The following is a 15,445-nucleotide window of genomic DNA, read 5'->3' as shown; positions in this document are numbered from 1 at the left end:
AACGTGTCATGCATAGCAAATTTATTATAATACTAACATATATACTAGGCATGTGCAAAAAAATTGTAAGAGACAGAAATCGTAAGAAAATCGGAAGTTTTGTAGGTCGGACGCCATATCCAAAGTGTTTCTGTGACCCACACCAAATATTTTGGAATCAAAACTTACCCCATACTTTTTCATTTTAGTTTTGTAAATCTCGGAAGGCTTCCAAAGTCAGTTTCATTTAGTGCAAGGAAGCAAAGTCATTAAGCCAAAGAATTCAAAAGGCTTTGCTCTAAACTACATTTCCCAGTATGCATTAGCTTAAAAAAGCACCAATCAGGAGAGGAGATTGGTCTGTAGCCACTCCCAACCAGAGTTCCAATACATTTGTTAATATTCTACACTATGATTTCTGTTCCCGGGTTATAAATGGCAGTTCCTTATTGGTTCTGTCCAATGCTTTTGGGTTAACAAGTTAGCTGGCATTGCCCCTCCTGACGTGCGACGGGAAGTTGCTGCTAACAGTGAGAGAAAAAAGGTTGAACATTGTGAAAGCCACCCACTGCATGACTATCAGCCTCCTCCCACCAGACTCAAATCAAGGAAGGGCTTCATGAGAACCACCACTCCTCTTGATGTTCCTCCAGCAGCAGCAAGGGTGTCCCTCTGGGCAGCTAAACCTGGCAATTCTAACTGGATGGCCCCCCATGAGGGTCTTCCTCCAGGGGCAAACCAAGAATGGGCAACTTGGAAGTCCCTGAACAGACTCAGAAGCGGAGTGGGCAGATCAAAAGACAATCTGGCAAGGTGGCACTACCTGGAGGAATCCTCCACCTTGTGTGACTGTGGAGCAGAACAAACAACTCTGCATATGTATGCTTGCCCTCAATGTCCTGCCTCATGCACGGAGGAGGAGTTGTTTAAAGCTACGGACAATGCGGTTGCTGTTGCCCGTTTTTGGTCTAAAACTATTTAGTTGCTTGTGATTTCCTTTTTTCCCCATCATTTTAAAATGTATTTGTTATGCAATGCTTTTGACACGAAATAAATAAATAAATTGGTTCTGTCATAAAGACATGGCAAAAGTTTATTACACTGCAAAAATGTCTTCGTGCAAGGGACCTCTTCTTATAGCACGTATTTTGCTTTGTTGAGTCTCCACCAAATTAACAAAGTTTCTGCCACAAAAGCAAAGTTTCTGGAGTAGAACAACTTCTTTCAAAGTGAAGATTACACAGGAAGTAACAGGTAGAAAGCATATTTTCTTTATTATTAAAAATGTTGTTTATTAAAAACTTTGAAAATTCACCAAAGGTTTGTGAATAAGTGCAACTTCCTGAAATATGGTGAGCTAACAGGGGCCAATGTGTTCTAGCATTGTAACATGTTTCACCTTAATAGCTTAAAAATGAGGGAGATAGGAGCCCCTGAAGTTTCCCCAATCATAGTAATTTAATTATGCGCAATTACAGGAGCCCCCGGTGGCACAGTGTGTTAAAGCGCTGAGCTGCTGAACTTGCATATCAAAAGGTCGCAGGTTCGAATCCGGGGAGCGGAGTGAGCGCTCGCTGTTAGCTCCAGCTTCTGCCAACCTAGCAGTTCAAAAACATGCAAATGTAAGTAGATCAATAGGTACCGCTCCGGCGGGAAGGTAACGGCATTTCATGCAGTTATGCTGGCCACATGACCTTGGAGGTGTCTATGGACAATGCCTGCTCTTCAGCTTAGAAATGGAGATGAGCACCAACCCCCAGAGTCGTACACAACTGCACTTAACGTCAGGGGGAAACCTTTACCTTTACTGTGATGAAATAGTAACGAAATTTTGTTAATCTCGTTATAGTACTGAAATTTTTAGAATTTTTTTAGAAACAAAGTTTTGTAATGACTTTTGAACCATTTTTAAAAAATGGGCCGCACATCCCTAATATATACCTAACACAGACTGCTACGAGATCCCTAGACTTGCATTCCCTTTCCTACCCTCCTCATTCAGAGAGACAATGTTTTTGTTGAAGCCTTCATGTATTCATCAGGATGAGGTGGACATGATAAATATCAACTTGTTCCAACACCTACTTTTTCTCATTGCAAAATATATTTTCTTTTCCACTCCCTGCAGGCGTGTTGCAAGCACAACCCAGGGGAACCCCACGCAAGCCCAGAGCTGTAGCCCTTTCGGGAAAAAGAAGAAATGCAAAGACAAGTACTTGGCGAAGCACAGCTCAAGTAAGCACCTCTCCTTTTGCATTGAGATAAATCACCAGGATGACTAACAGCCACCCTGGACATAACGTGCAGTCTGGTTTTCCTGTTGTAGAGGGCAACCGTGATCCTTCTTATTCACTGTAGGCAGCTGCAAGGTCTAGAATGAACCAATGGCGAGGCTTGGATTTAGCAATAGGCTGCTAGTTGTCATGTTAGCGGAGGAGCATGTGGGCATCTCTTGCTGCCACCTTCTGGACAGTGCTCAGTGCATGCAACAAACACGGGCCTAGATGGTCCTGTTAGCATACATAGCCATTTCTTCAAATGCCAATGCTGACTTGAGAATTCAGGTTGGAAACCACCCTGAGTCCTCTGTTCTAGATGGAGCTGTTAAATCCTTGTGCCAGCTGAACTGCTGACCTGAAGGTTGGGTTGCTGACCTGAAGGTTGGCGGCTTGAATCCATGAGATGGGATGAGCACCCAAAAGAAATTGACCCCAAACGAACTTGTAGCACTTTATCTTAGTTTTAATTCGTAACTTATACAGTGCACTTTGCTGATCTACTATTACGGCCTCACTGTTTTTAATTCTATGGTTTTAATAAGTGTTTTTTTTAATTTTCTGGTTAATGTGTAAATGCTATTAGTAGTACATGGTATTGTTTGTTGATATATTATATATTGTAATTGTTTTTGTATCTGATATTTCTGTGAGCCACCTCGAGTCCCTTTCAGGGGAGATGGAGGCGGGATACAAATAAACTTATTATTATTATTATTATTGTATGACACAGCAAACAAGATAGACATGCTGGATTTCATATCATAAAATCACAAGTCAAACACTTCCCAAGCGTTTAGGACTGTGTGATGTATTTTCGGATGATGCGCGCAGATCCCAGTAGGGTGGCTTTTTGCAGTTGACAGATCGTAATTTTGTCAATGTTTATTGTTTCCAAATGCCAGCTAAGATCTTTTGGCACGGCACCCAATGTGCCCATCACCACTGGGACCACCTGTACTGGTTTCTGCCAGAGTCTTTGAAGTTCAATCTTGAGGTCCTGATAGCGGCTGAGTTTTTCCTCTTGTTTTTCATCAATGTGACTGTCACCTGGGATGATGATGATGATTATCTGTCAGCTCTAGCTTGCAGGATATGAGAGAAGCCTCCCAGCTATCACATCCAAGCGTCCCCTGGGCCACCTCTCTGTAAACAGCCAATTCTCTCAAACCAGAAGCGACTTGCACTATGTTCTCTAGTCGCTTCTGACATGATTTTTAAAAGCCGGGCTAATTTTTAAAAATCTAATTCTCATTTCAGTTTTCGACCAACTGGATGTGGTGTCTTACGAAGAGGTAGTGAGGATTCCAGCCTTTAAACGGAAAACCCTGGTGCTTATAGGTATCTGATTTACAACCTAAATTGTACACATTCAGTTAAGGTTGGTTCAGGTAGGGGTAACATAATAAGAGACATATGTGCATGTCAAGGGGTCAGTTTTTGTCAGAGTTTCCACCCCTTCAAAAGTGCACACCTTAACAGATATCTCCATTTCACTCGGCAGTTATCTCAAGCTGTTGATAGGAATATTATATCACTTTGTGTCATCATTTTGAGAGGCATTGCGGAGGATTGGCATGTGATTCTAGAGTGCTTATGGGGTATTTTCACTGAGTTTCATGCCTTTGGGAGGCACCAAAATGGTCTCCATGGGCACATGCAGCCCACAACTCCATCCACTTCAAAATGTCCCATTGTATACACACACACACAAAAAAAAACACAAAACCCTGCAGGTGAAACGCTAGTATCTCCTGTATCCAAAACACTTTGAGACTGAAAAAGTTTTGGATTTTGTAATACTTCTATTTGCATATATGTTGTCCTCTGCTGTGTGTCCCTCAGCCAAAACAAATGGAGCTTTTTTTTAGGAAAGGAAGAGGATGGCTTGAGTTCATTTGTCAACCATTTCTCTTCTCTTTGGACCAGGAGCCAGCGGTGTTGGCCGGAGTCACATCAAGAATGCCTTGCTCAGAAAAAGTCCTGAGAAGTTTGGCTATCCTATTCCATGTAAGTGTACCTAGAAACCACGTTTTCTCCGGCGGCTTCTATTTTGGGATTCTTGGAACTCTATCTTGTCTCAAAAGACTAACTGGGGAACTGGGGAACAACCTCTGAGGATGCCTGCCATAGATGTGGGCGAAACGTCAGGAGAGAATGCTTCTGGAACATGGCCACACAGCCCGAAAGACATACAACAACCCTGTTTTGCTGAAAGCTCCATTGCTCTCATTGCCTTGCTTCGTGTAATCTATGTCAAACCTCAGAAGGAACTAAGTAATAGATTTTACAAAGTTATTCATTCCTTCAGTTTTCTTTCTCCAGTATGGGTTGACTGGCTAGATTTCTCATTTAAACATTGAAATGCATTCTAATTCATGTTTTGAGTGGCTAAAGACAGGGGAGATTTGGTTTTGGTGGTCCAGCATGTTTGTGTGGATGGGGATGCCACCAGCTTTCAATGCTCCAACTCCTTGCTTTTGCCTTTTGTAGACACCACTCGGCCCCAGAAGAAGAGCGAAGTGGATGGGAAAGACTACCACTTTGTTTCCACGGAGGACATGACGAAAGATATCGCTGCCAACGAATTCCTGGAGTTTGGGAGCTACCAGGGCAACATGTTTGGCACCAAATTTGAGACGGTGCATAAGATTCACGAACAGGACAAGATAGCCATATTGGACATTGAACCCCAGGTAAGGAATGGGAGACACAGTGGGCTCCCCTACATTTGGATGCAATGTGTCAATCTGGGAACCTCATTAAACTTGCAGGAATCATACACAACAGAGAGTCTGTCACGACCCGGCTGCAGGGCACCAATAACCATACACAGAGGCCAGAATCTATCTAATATCTTTATTGAAGGAGTATATAAAGTTAATAAAAACAAGTGTAGAAAATAGTCCAGAATTAGACCTTTCAGGAAAGGTCAAAATTAGTCCAAAGAAACAATGTCCAATATGAAATATAAAGGTCCAAAGTTATAATCCAATAACCGAAACACTCACTTTGCCAGGCAAAGTGAGGGGAGATGACAAGGTCCTTTAGTCCAAGAACTTGAACGAGGCTAGGAAATAACTTGACTCTCGGAAAAACAAGGCTTGAATACAAGACAGCAAGGAACGAGAAACAAGAACAAGATCCGTGGTGTTTACTTGGCAAAATCCGGGAAACAAGGCAAGGCTGGGTCTTGGAAAGCAAGGCAAAATCCGTGGAAGAACAAGGCTGGAAAACGAAGGCTTGAATCAGGAACAAAGGCTTGGAAGCGGAGTAGCTGTCCACACACACTACTCCAGTTGCTGACGAATTGACTCCGCAAGAACCCTCCGGGAGCAAGGAACCTAAATAGGCCTTGTTTTCCCCACCAGAGAACACTTCTCTGGGGAACCAGAACCGAAAGTCAATCTCTGTGTCCAGATGTATGACTCCCTAAAATTTCTCATGGGAACAGGCTTAATCATCTGAATGCTTTGCTGCTATTCTCAAACTCCTGCGATTAGCCTGTTGCACTCCTTTCTGCTGGAGAATGTAATTACGGCGCGAAAAAGGGGGAGAACTCGACTCCGGGCTTGTTTGGGAGATTTCTGGAAGACAAACCTCCTGCAGGTGCAAAGGCTCAATTTCTGGCTGAAATGGAGGAAAACCCAAGTTCTCCTCTTCGTCAGTCACAACAGCACTAGGAATGGGACTACAATGCCCATGAGTCATCACACTATCCCCCTCCTCAAGCCCCCTCTCAAACTGGGACTCTCTCCCCGAGGCGCGAGGCCGCGGCTTGGCGGGATAGGTCTGATGGAAGCGGCAGGTTAGATCAGGAGCATGAACCGTGGAAGCGTCTTCCCAAGAGCGCTCTTCGGGGCCAAAACCCACCCAGTCAATGAGATATTGTAGGCGGCGGCGGTGAAAGCGAGAATCCAAAATGTCCTGAACCTCGAACTCTTCTTCTCCGTCCACCAAAACAGGGGCGGGGGCCGGCCGGTCTGCATCAGGGCGCACACCATCCGCCGGAAGGAGCAGGGAGCGATGGAACACTGGATGAATGCGCATAGAGCGCGGAAGTTGGAGTTTGAAAGTCACGGGGTTAAGTTGCGCCACCACTGGATAGGGACCAATGAAACGGGCATCTAGCTTCCGGCAGGGACGGTGGGAGGGCAAAAAGCGAGTGGACAGAAGAACCCGGTCTCCTACCTTGATTTCGGGGCCCGGCTGGCGATGCTTGTCAGCGTGGCGTTTATAGTCCTCCTTGGCTTGGTCCAGTTGCTGGAGCAAAAGTTGCTGCACTGCTGTGAGTTCCTGCAGCCTGTCCTCTGCTGCGGGAACTTCTGAGGTTTCAATGACAGGAGGAAAGAAACGTGGATGGAAGCCATAGTTTGCAAAGAACGGGGTTTCCTTAATTGAAGCCTGGACCCCATTATTGTAGGCAAACTCCGACAGTGGTAACAGGGAAGCCCAATTGTCCTGTTGGTAGTTTACATAACAGCGAAGGTACTGTTCCAAAGTGGCATTGGTGCGCTCAGTTTGCCCATCTGTTTGAGGATGATGAGCCGAAGATAAACGAGAGTCTATGCCCAATAGTTTTTGTAGTGCCTTCCAGAAGCGAGAGGTGAATTGGGACCCACGGTCAGTGACCAAACTCTTGGGCAATCCATGCAATCTGAAAACATGTTGGAGAAATAGATCTGCAGTCTCTTTGGCCGTGGGAAGGCCTTCACAGGGAATAAAATGGGCTAACTTGGTGAAAAGGTCCACCACCACTAGGATCGTGGTGAATCCACAGGAAGGTGGTAGATCAGTTATAAAATCCGCAGAGATTATTTCCCATGGGCGAGATGGGGTAGGAAGGGGATGCAGAAGCCCTGAGGGCTTTACCCTTCTTGTCTTGGAGCGCTGGCATACTGGGCAGGTGTTGACATATTTTTCTACATCCTTGCGGATCTTGGGCCACCAGAAATCTCTTAGGATCAAATGCATAGTTTTGAATAGCCCGAAATGCCCTGCTGGCTTGCAGTCATGACACAAACGAAGTGCCTTTTCCCTGCCCGGTCCTGGGGGGATGTAAACATGATTTCTATAGCAAAGCAGCCCATCCTTAAGCGAAAAGGGGAAATGTAGTCCTTGGCGAAGTTGATCCTGCGCCCAGGCATCTGCTTGCTGACTAGCCCTGATTTCTTGAGCACAAAGGGGTCCTGGAGTAGAGGGAGTTGATTCAATGGGAGTGGATTTGGTGTTCCCCACTGTGAGCGTGGCAAAGTTCCCGGGTTGTAGCAGCTGGGACTCAACGGTCTCCTTGCGTCCTGCAGCGTATTCCGGTTTCCGTGACAGAGCATCTGCTTGCTTGGTCTGGGCTGGGGTTACATAATGAATTTGGAAGTTAAAACGTTCAAAGAATAAAGCCCAGCGTTGTTGTCTCTGATTTAGCTTGCGGGCAGTTCTTAGATGCTCTAGATTCCGATGATCAGTATGGACTTCAATGGGAAATTTGGCCCCTTCTAACCAATGTCTCCAAGTTTCAAAGGCTGCCTTTATGGCCAATAGTTCCTTTTCCCAAATGGTGTAGTTTCTCTCTGGTGCGGTCAATTGACGGGAATAGAAGGCACAAGGATGAAGATGATCTCCCACCGGTTGTAGGAGTACAGCCCCAATTGCCACATCGGAGGCGTCCGCCTGCACAACAAAAGGGGTTTCAGGATCTGGGTGCTGAAGGATTGGCTGGGACGTGAATAATTTCTTTAGTTGCTGGAACCCTTTCTCTGCTTGATCTGTCCAGCGGAAGGGCTGTTTCCCACGGATGCAGCTGGTGATTGGATCAGACCAGCGGGCAAAATCTGGAATGAACTTGCGGTAATAGTTCGCGAACCCCAAGAATCGTTGCACCTCCTTTTTGTTGGTTGGCGCCCGCCATTCCAATACTGCTGAAACCTTTGCCGGGTCCATGGAGAGCCCTAGTGGCGAGACGCGGTAGCCCAGGAAATCTACCTCTTGTAGATCAAAAGCACATTTTTCCAGCTTGGCATAAAGTCCATGATCCCGCAATCGTTGTAACACCATTCTGACGTGGTTCTCATGTTCTGATTGTGATCTAGAAAACACCAAAAAATCGTCCAGGTAGATGATCAAGAACCGATCTAGATAATCCTGAAAGATGTCATTGACAAAATGCTGGAACGTTGCGGGAGCTCCACATAATCCATAATTCATAACTCGGGACTCGAATAATCCGAATTTAGTCTGGAAGGCGGTCTTCCACTCGTCTCCTTCTCTGATGCGAACTAGATTATACGCTCCCCGAAGATCCAGCTTGGTGTAGACCTTGGCTCCTCGAAGTCGGTCTAGTAGGTCCGAGATTAAGGGCAGGGGATAGCTGTTCCGCTTAGTGATATTGTTCAATGCTCTATAGTCCACCACCAAGCGTAATTCCCCCGACTTCTTTTTCACAAACATCACTGGGGAAGCGGCTGGGGATTGAGAGGGTCTGATGAATCCCTTGCGAAGGTTTGACTCTATGAACTCCCTGAGAGCTTCTTGCTCCGGTTCAGTCAGGGAGTAGAGATGTCCTCGCGGAATCGGGGCCCCCTCCACCAAGTCAATGGCACAGTCATAAGGTCTATGTGGGGGTAATCTCTCGGCCTCTTTTTCATTGAATACATCCCAATATTCTGAGTACTTCTTGGGCAAGGTGATAATGGGTTCAGTGTCTGTGGCATGGCAGATCTTGGCTACAAGGCAATGGTTTTGGCAATATTTTGAAGCAAACTGCAGTTCTCTGTTGGACCAGGAGATGCTTGGGTCGTGAAGTGTCAGCCATGGAATTCCCAAAATCACAGGGAAATGGGGAACCTCGGTAACAAAGAAGGAAATCTCTTCCATATGTTCCCTTATCCACATTCTGGTGGGTTCCGACCACTGGCTTACGGGACCCGTCTTGAGGGGGCGGCCATCGATGGCTTGCACCACACGGGCATTCTTGAAGTCATGGTATTGTAATCCCAGAGAGTCGGCATACTCTCTATCAATGAAATTGTTTGTGGCTCCTGAGTCTATCATGGCATGGACCATGACTGGCCCCTTTTTTGCTGACCACAAGGTGACCACTAGAAGAAATAGGACCCCGGTTGGCGGCTCTTGAGTGGGTTTTTTGACCGGGTTGGCGAGCCTCTCTACGCCCGGTCGCTGGCTTCCCCCGCCGGCTGTGCGCCAGCCGCCTCAGACGTCTTCGTCTCCGTGGAGGACGCCGCCGCTAGACGGGCGGGGGGCTTCCCTTTGGCTGGGCACTCTCTGGCGAAGTGGCCCCCGTTTCCGCAGTACCAACAGAGATTTAGGCGTTGGCGGCGGGCCTTCTCGGCGGCATCTAACCTGGGACGTACATTACCCAACTGCATCGGCACCTCCTCGCTCCCCCTGGGGTATGGGGCTGGTGGCGGGGGTCTCCATACTGGACGCGGCTGGACGCTGGTGGGAGCGGGAGATTTCACCCCAGCTCTACCGCTCTGGCCTCGGACCCATTGTTTTCTGTTGGCAAGCATGACTTCAGCTCGTAAACATTGATCAATGAGTGCTTCAAGAGAGTGAGGGGGATCCACTTTGGAAATTTCTTCCAACATCTCGATGTTGAGACCCTCCCGAAATTGTCCTCTGAGGGCTATATCATTCCATCCGGTGCTGTGGGCCAGCACTCGGAACTCGGCTATGTACTGGGACAAGGGTCTGTCCCCCTGAGAGAGGCGCCGGAGTTTATGGCCGGCTGCCTCCAAATTGTCTTCGATCCCCCAAGTCGCCTTAATGTGATCCAAGAAGTGTTGCGCTGATCTTAGGTGTGGGGAAACTTGGTCGAACAGTGCCGTCGCCCAGTTGGCCGCTGGCCCGTCTAAAAGGCTGTAGATCCACGCCACTTTGATGTCTTCTTGGGGAAACTCGGCATTGCGGGCCTCTAGATAAGCTTGGCATTGGCGACGGAAAACATGAACCTTAGAAGCTTCTCCAGAAAACTTGGTTGGCAATGCCAGGGCCGGGAGTCGGATTCCGCGTTCCTTCAATCCCTTTATTTCTCCCTCCTGCGCATTGAGCTTATCACGGATGCGGTCCACTTCGTCCTTGTCGATGGTGTAGCTAAGTGGCTGGCCACCCGGCACGGTTCCGGTAGACATTCTGGCCTAGGTTAATTGGTGCTTAGGGTGGCGGAGTCAAACTGTCACGACCCGGCTGCAGGGCACCAATAACCATACACAGAGGCCAGAATCTATCTAATATCTTTATTGAAGGAGTATATAAAGTTAATAAAAACAAGTGTAGAAAATAGTCCAGAATTAGACCTTTCAGGAAAGGTCAAAATTAGTCCAAAGAAACAATGTCCAATATGAAATATAAAGGTCCAAAGTTATAATCCAATAACCGAAACACTCACTTTGCCAGGCAAAGTGAGGGGAGATGACAAGGTCCTTTAGTCCAAGAACTTGAACGAGGCTAGGAAATAACTTGACTCTCGGAAAAACAAGGCTTGAATACAAGACAGCAAGGAACGAGAAACAAGAACAAGATCCGTGGTGTTTACTTGGCAAAATCCGGGAAACAAGGCAAGGCTGGGTCTTGGAAAGCAAGGCAAAATCCGTGGAAGAACAAGACTGGAAAACGAAGGCTTGAATCAGGAACAAAGGCTTGGAAGCGGAGTAGCTGTCCACACACACTACTCCAGTTGCTGACGAATTGACTCCGCAAGAACCCTCCGGGAGCAAGGAACCTAAATAGGCCTTGTTTTCCCCACCAGAGAACACTTCTCTGGGGAACCAGAACCGAAAGTCAATCTCTGTGTCCAGATGTATGACTCCCTAAAATTTCTCATGGGAACAGGCTTAATCATCTGAATGCTTTGCTGCTATTCTCAAACTCCTGCGATTAGCCTGTTGCACTCCTTTCTGCTGGAGAATGTAATTACGGCGCGAAAAAGGGGGAGAACTCGACTCCGGGCTTGTTTGGGAGATTTCTGGAAGACAAACCTCCTGCAGGTGCAAAGGCTCAATTTCTGGCTGAAATGGAGGAAAACCCAAGTTCTCCTCTTCGTCAGTCACAACAGCACTAGGAATGGGACTACAATGCCCATGAGTCATCACAGAGTCAGTGCTTAAGAACTAGCAGTGGAAAAGAGAGGTAATAGAAACACAGAAAAGCACTGATGAGCAAGAACAAAACTTGCTTTCTCATATCTCATTTCAATACAAGGAAAGGTACTCGGAAAAAAGAAAAAAAATATGACAATTTAATAAACCAAGAGAAATCAGTGTTTCTGGGTAGATAGCTGGCAAAAAAAGTTTGAGAACAGTACTAGGACTGTGAAGTATTCTATTTTAGAAGGGGAGTTTATCTTGTTCTCTTAGACAATCAAATTGAGGGATCTGGGGGAAGATATTGCAGGGCTATGTTACCCTAAATTAAGATAACTCCAGCCTGAGTATCCTCAACTGGCCTGTTACAATACATAGAGCCATGTGGTGTCGAAAAGCAACATTAAAAAACGGGAATTCCAGACAAGAAACAATCAGGGCCAGCTAACACCTCCTAACAAAGGATTCCCCCAGGCAGGAAGCAGCCATGCTTTGAAGCTGCAGGATCATTCAGTGCTAATCAAGGTGGCCAACTGCAACATTCACACTTGCCTCAGATAAAGAGTTCTTGCTCCCACCCTGGAGATTTTTCCTGGACAGATATATAAACCCCACTTGCCTAGTTTCCAACAGACCGCACAACCTCTGAGGATGCCTGCCATAAATGTGGGTGAAACGTCAGGAGAGAATGCTTCTGGAACATGGGCATACTGTGCGGAAAATTCAAAGCAATCCATACCGCCATGTTTTTATCTTTAAACTATTTTCATTTAAGCCACACTTTTCTCTGCCTTTGTAGACGTTGAAGATTATCCATACGGCCGAGTTTTCTCCATTCATCGTGTTCATTGCTCCAACTGACAAGGCCAACGAGGTAGGAAGTATGTTAAGCATCAAATTAAGCACCAAAACATCATGTTATACAACAAATTTGACAGAAAAAGTAGTTCCATATGCAGTAATGTTATGTTGTAATTACTGTATTTATGAATTTAGCATCAAAATATCATGATATATTGAAAACATTGACTACAAAAATGGCTTGGATAATCCAGAAGCTTGGATAAGCGAGGCTTGGATAAGTGAGACTCTACTGTATTTCCTTATGGTGCCATTAAAATGCCTCCCTGCTTAAGCAGTACCTATTTATCTACTCACATCTGTTTTCGATCTGCTAGGTGAGCAGTGAGCTGGGCTGAAGGTCAGATGCTCACCTCCAACCCGGGCTTTGAACTGCCAACCCTTCCACTGGCAAAATGTATTGCAGCTGGTGGTTAACCTGCTGTGTCAAAGCCCGCCCCACATTATCTGCTTTGAACTGGATTATATGAGATACGTCATATAATTCAGTTCAAAGCAGATAATCTGGGATCAGATCTTAGGAAATAAGGACAGTGTAGAAAAGGGCATTAGATGGCTCTCCTCTCATCATGAATGTTGTCTTTCCTTCTCTTCTGCAGACGGAAACCTTGCAACTGCTTCAGAAAGACTCCGGGGCCATCAGGAGCAGATATGCTCACTATTTTGACCTTTCGCTCGTGAACAACGGCATCGACGAAAGCCTCGAGCAGCTCCAGGCGGCGTTTGATCGCGCCTGCAGCACTCCGCAGTGGGTCCCCGTTTCCTGGGTATACTGAGCTGGAACTGGAAGGAGTCGCTCCCAGAAACCCCCTTCAATACACAGCATGCGGGGAACGAGGAGGGCCACCCACTCCCCTGCTCAACGCCTGCCACAGCCCTTCTGCTCCTACCTCGGAGCAGCTGTTACTTCTGGATCAGGCACTCCTGAAATAATAATGAAATGTGCCCTCAGACACCCTGGGGAGTGCAGCACCAGAAATGGCACAGAGGATGAACCATCTCCAATAAACACATCTCTCTAAATTACATCAAAAGCCATATGTTGCGAGTGACCAGGGGAGTTAAGCTCTTTTAAAAACATTAAATACTTTTGCCCATTTTAGATAAATTAGGTTCTTTATATATATAATCAGCCCTACCTCTTTCCTTGGGTTATATGGCATAGGGGGGGGACCCGCAAAACGAAAAACCACTTATAAAAAGAAATATTTTTATAACCTTGATTAAATAATTCAGTAGGAATCTTCAGACAGAAATGGATCACAGCGAGACCTAGAGAGAGCATTTCTAATCCCATCTGCAGAAGTCAAACCTCCAAATGTCGAGGGCTGACTATAATTTTAAAAAAGTAAGATTTCCTATGTTCTTCTCAGGGCCCTTCCACAGCCATATAAATCCAGAATATCAAGGCAGAAAATCCTACAATATCTGCTTTGAACTGGGTTATCTGATTCCACACTGCCATATATCCCCGTTCAAAGCAGATATTGTGGGATTTTCTGCCTTGATATTCTGGGTTACATGGCTATGCGGAAGGGCCCTAAAAGCGCTCTCCAGTTTCACAGGAAATGACTCAAAAACAAGTCACACGACTCATTTTTTCTCTTTTTTCAATTGAGTCACAAACTTGGTAGATGCAGGGAATGCTATGGATGTAGCATATCTTGATTCCAGCAAGGCCTTCCTTTGGCAAAGTCCTCCATGACCTTCTTCCAAGCAAATTAGTTCAATGTGGGCTAGACAAGGCTACTATTAGGTGGATCTGTATTGGTTGAGCGACCGAACTCAAAGGGTGCTTCTCAATGGATCTTCATCCTGGAAAGAAGTGTTGAGTGAAGCGCCATAAAGAGGGTTCTGTTTTAGGCCTAGTTCTGTTCTTTATTAATGACTTGGATGAAGGTATAGGGGGGGCTGCTTATCAAGATTGCTGATGGGACCAAATGAGAAGGGAGAGCAAATACTCCAGAGGACAGGATCAGGAATCAAAATGACCTCAACAGATTGGCCAAAACTAACAATGCATTTCAGCAAGGACAAATGCCAGATATTCCACTTAGGCAGAAAAAAGGAAATGCAAATCAGTGGACACACCTTTTGCCCATAGAAATAATTCTTCCAGGAGTGAATTTCCCTTCTGATGGGTAGATTTCTCACTTCCTGTCGTCTCATCCCCATTGTTACTAGGAGTTGTTTGTAGGTTGGACTGCAATGTATATATCTGGATGTTTGGGCTGAGGATCCAAAACAATCCGACTGTGAAGAATGTACTCTTGGGGCTCAGAGAAGGTGCTATGTTTGTTTTTATACTTGAGGCAAATGATGGAAGAAACAACTTGCAGTCAGGACACAGCATGACACCTTCCAGCACCTGCATGCTGTATTTAAATTATTGTGGACTAGTCCCATGACTTAGGGTAGCTCATTTGTTATATGCAAGGAAACTGCATCATCCTTTCTGCCTTTTACCAAAAAGAATGACTTTGTTCCACTGTCACTCTTCCTTCCCTTCACCCACAAGCACAACTTAAGAGTAGGGACTCCTCAGACAGCGGCACACATCTAACATGAGATTATTTCATATGCCTTGGTGTGATATAGAAGGGAAGCAAGCACAACGTGTCATACAATAATACCCAACCAAAATCTGATGATGGTTGGATCTTCGGTTGCATCTATTACAGGAATTAACAAGCAGCAATAAAAATATGAAAGTATTGTGCAACTTGTATGCCCTTTTGTCATTATACTCTATGCTCCAGGCCGAAATTAACTGAAGGTGAATGGGAGCCAAGTCTAAGAGTACCACTTAAGTTACTATTATCCAACACGAACTTAAGTAAATCTGAAGCGGTGTGCCTCACCTTCCATCAAGAACAATACTCAGTGGAAGAAGGGACATTTCTATAGAACCATGTATAGGCAAAGGTTTTCCCCTAACATTAAGTCCAGTCGTGTCGGACTCTGGGAGTTGGTGCTCATCTCCATTTCTAAGCCAAAGAGGTCGTGTGGTTGGCTGACTGCATAGAGCGCCATTATCTTCCCGCTGAAGCGGTAACTATTGATCTCACATTTGCATGTTTTCAAACTGCTAGGTTTGCAGAAGCTGGGGCTAACAGCTCCCCGGATTCAAACAGCTCCCCGGATTCAAACCTGCAACGTTTTGGTCCGCAAGTTCAGCAGCTCAGCACTTTAATATGCTCCTAGAACCAGGTATATTCTACTGTATTTCTT

At 45.8% G+C, this 15,445-nt stretch overlaps 1 protein-coding gene across 1 annotated transcript in view; it reads left to right on the top strand.

The window, feature by feature from the left end:
- mpp1 (MAGUK p55 scaffold protein 1) overlaps window positions 1–14,936 on the top strand; it is a 33,457-nt gene extending 18,521 nt beyond the window's left edge. Inside the window, exons 7-12 of the mRNA XM_003223364.4 lie at window positions 2,108–2,214; window positions 3,516–3,596; window positions 4,185–4,265; window positions 4,749–4,951; window positions 12,153–12,227; window positions 12,814–14,936. Of these exons, the coding sequence (XP_003223412.2) occupies window positions 2,108–2,214; window positions 3,516–3,596; window positions 4,185–4,265; window positions 4,749–4,951; window positions 12,153–12,227; window positions 12,814–12,990 (724 nt within the window). The 3' untranslated portion in view covers window positions 12,991–14,936. The remainder of the gene's footprint in view (window positions 1–2,107; window positions 2,215–3,515; window positions 3,597–4,184; window positions 4,266–4,748; window positions 4,952–12,152; window positions 12,228–12,813) is intronic.
- Window positions 14,937–15,445: the final 509 nt, after the last annotated feature.

Source organism: Anolis carolinensis, unplaced genomic scaffold, assembly GCF_035594765.1.
Source record: "Anolis carolinensis isolate JA03-04 unplaced genomic scaffold, rAnoCar3.1.pri scaffold_12, whole genome shotgun sequence".
Lineage (NCBI taxonomy): Eukaryota > Metazoa > Chordata > Lepidosauria > Squamata > Dactyloidae > Anolis > Anolis carolinensis.
Note: the sequence above shows the minus strand (reverse complement) of the source record. Positions and strands in the feature narration are given on the sequence as shown.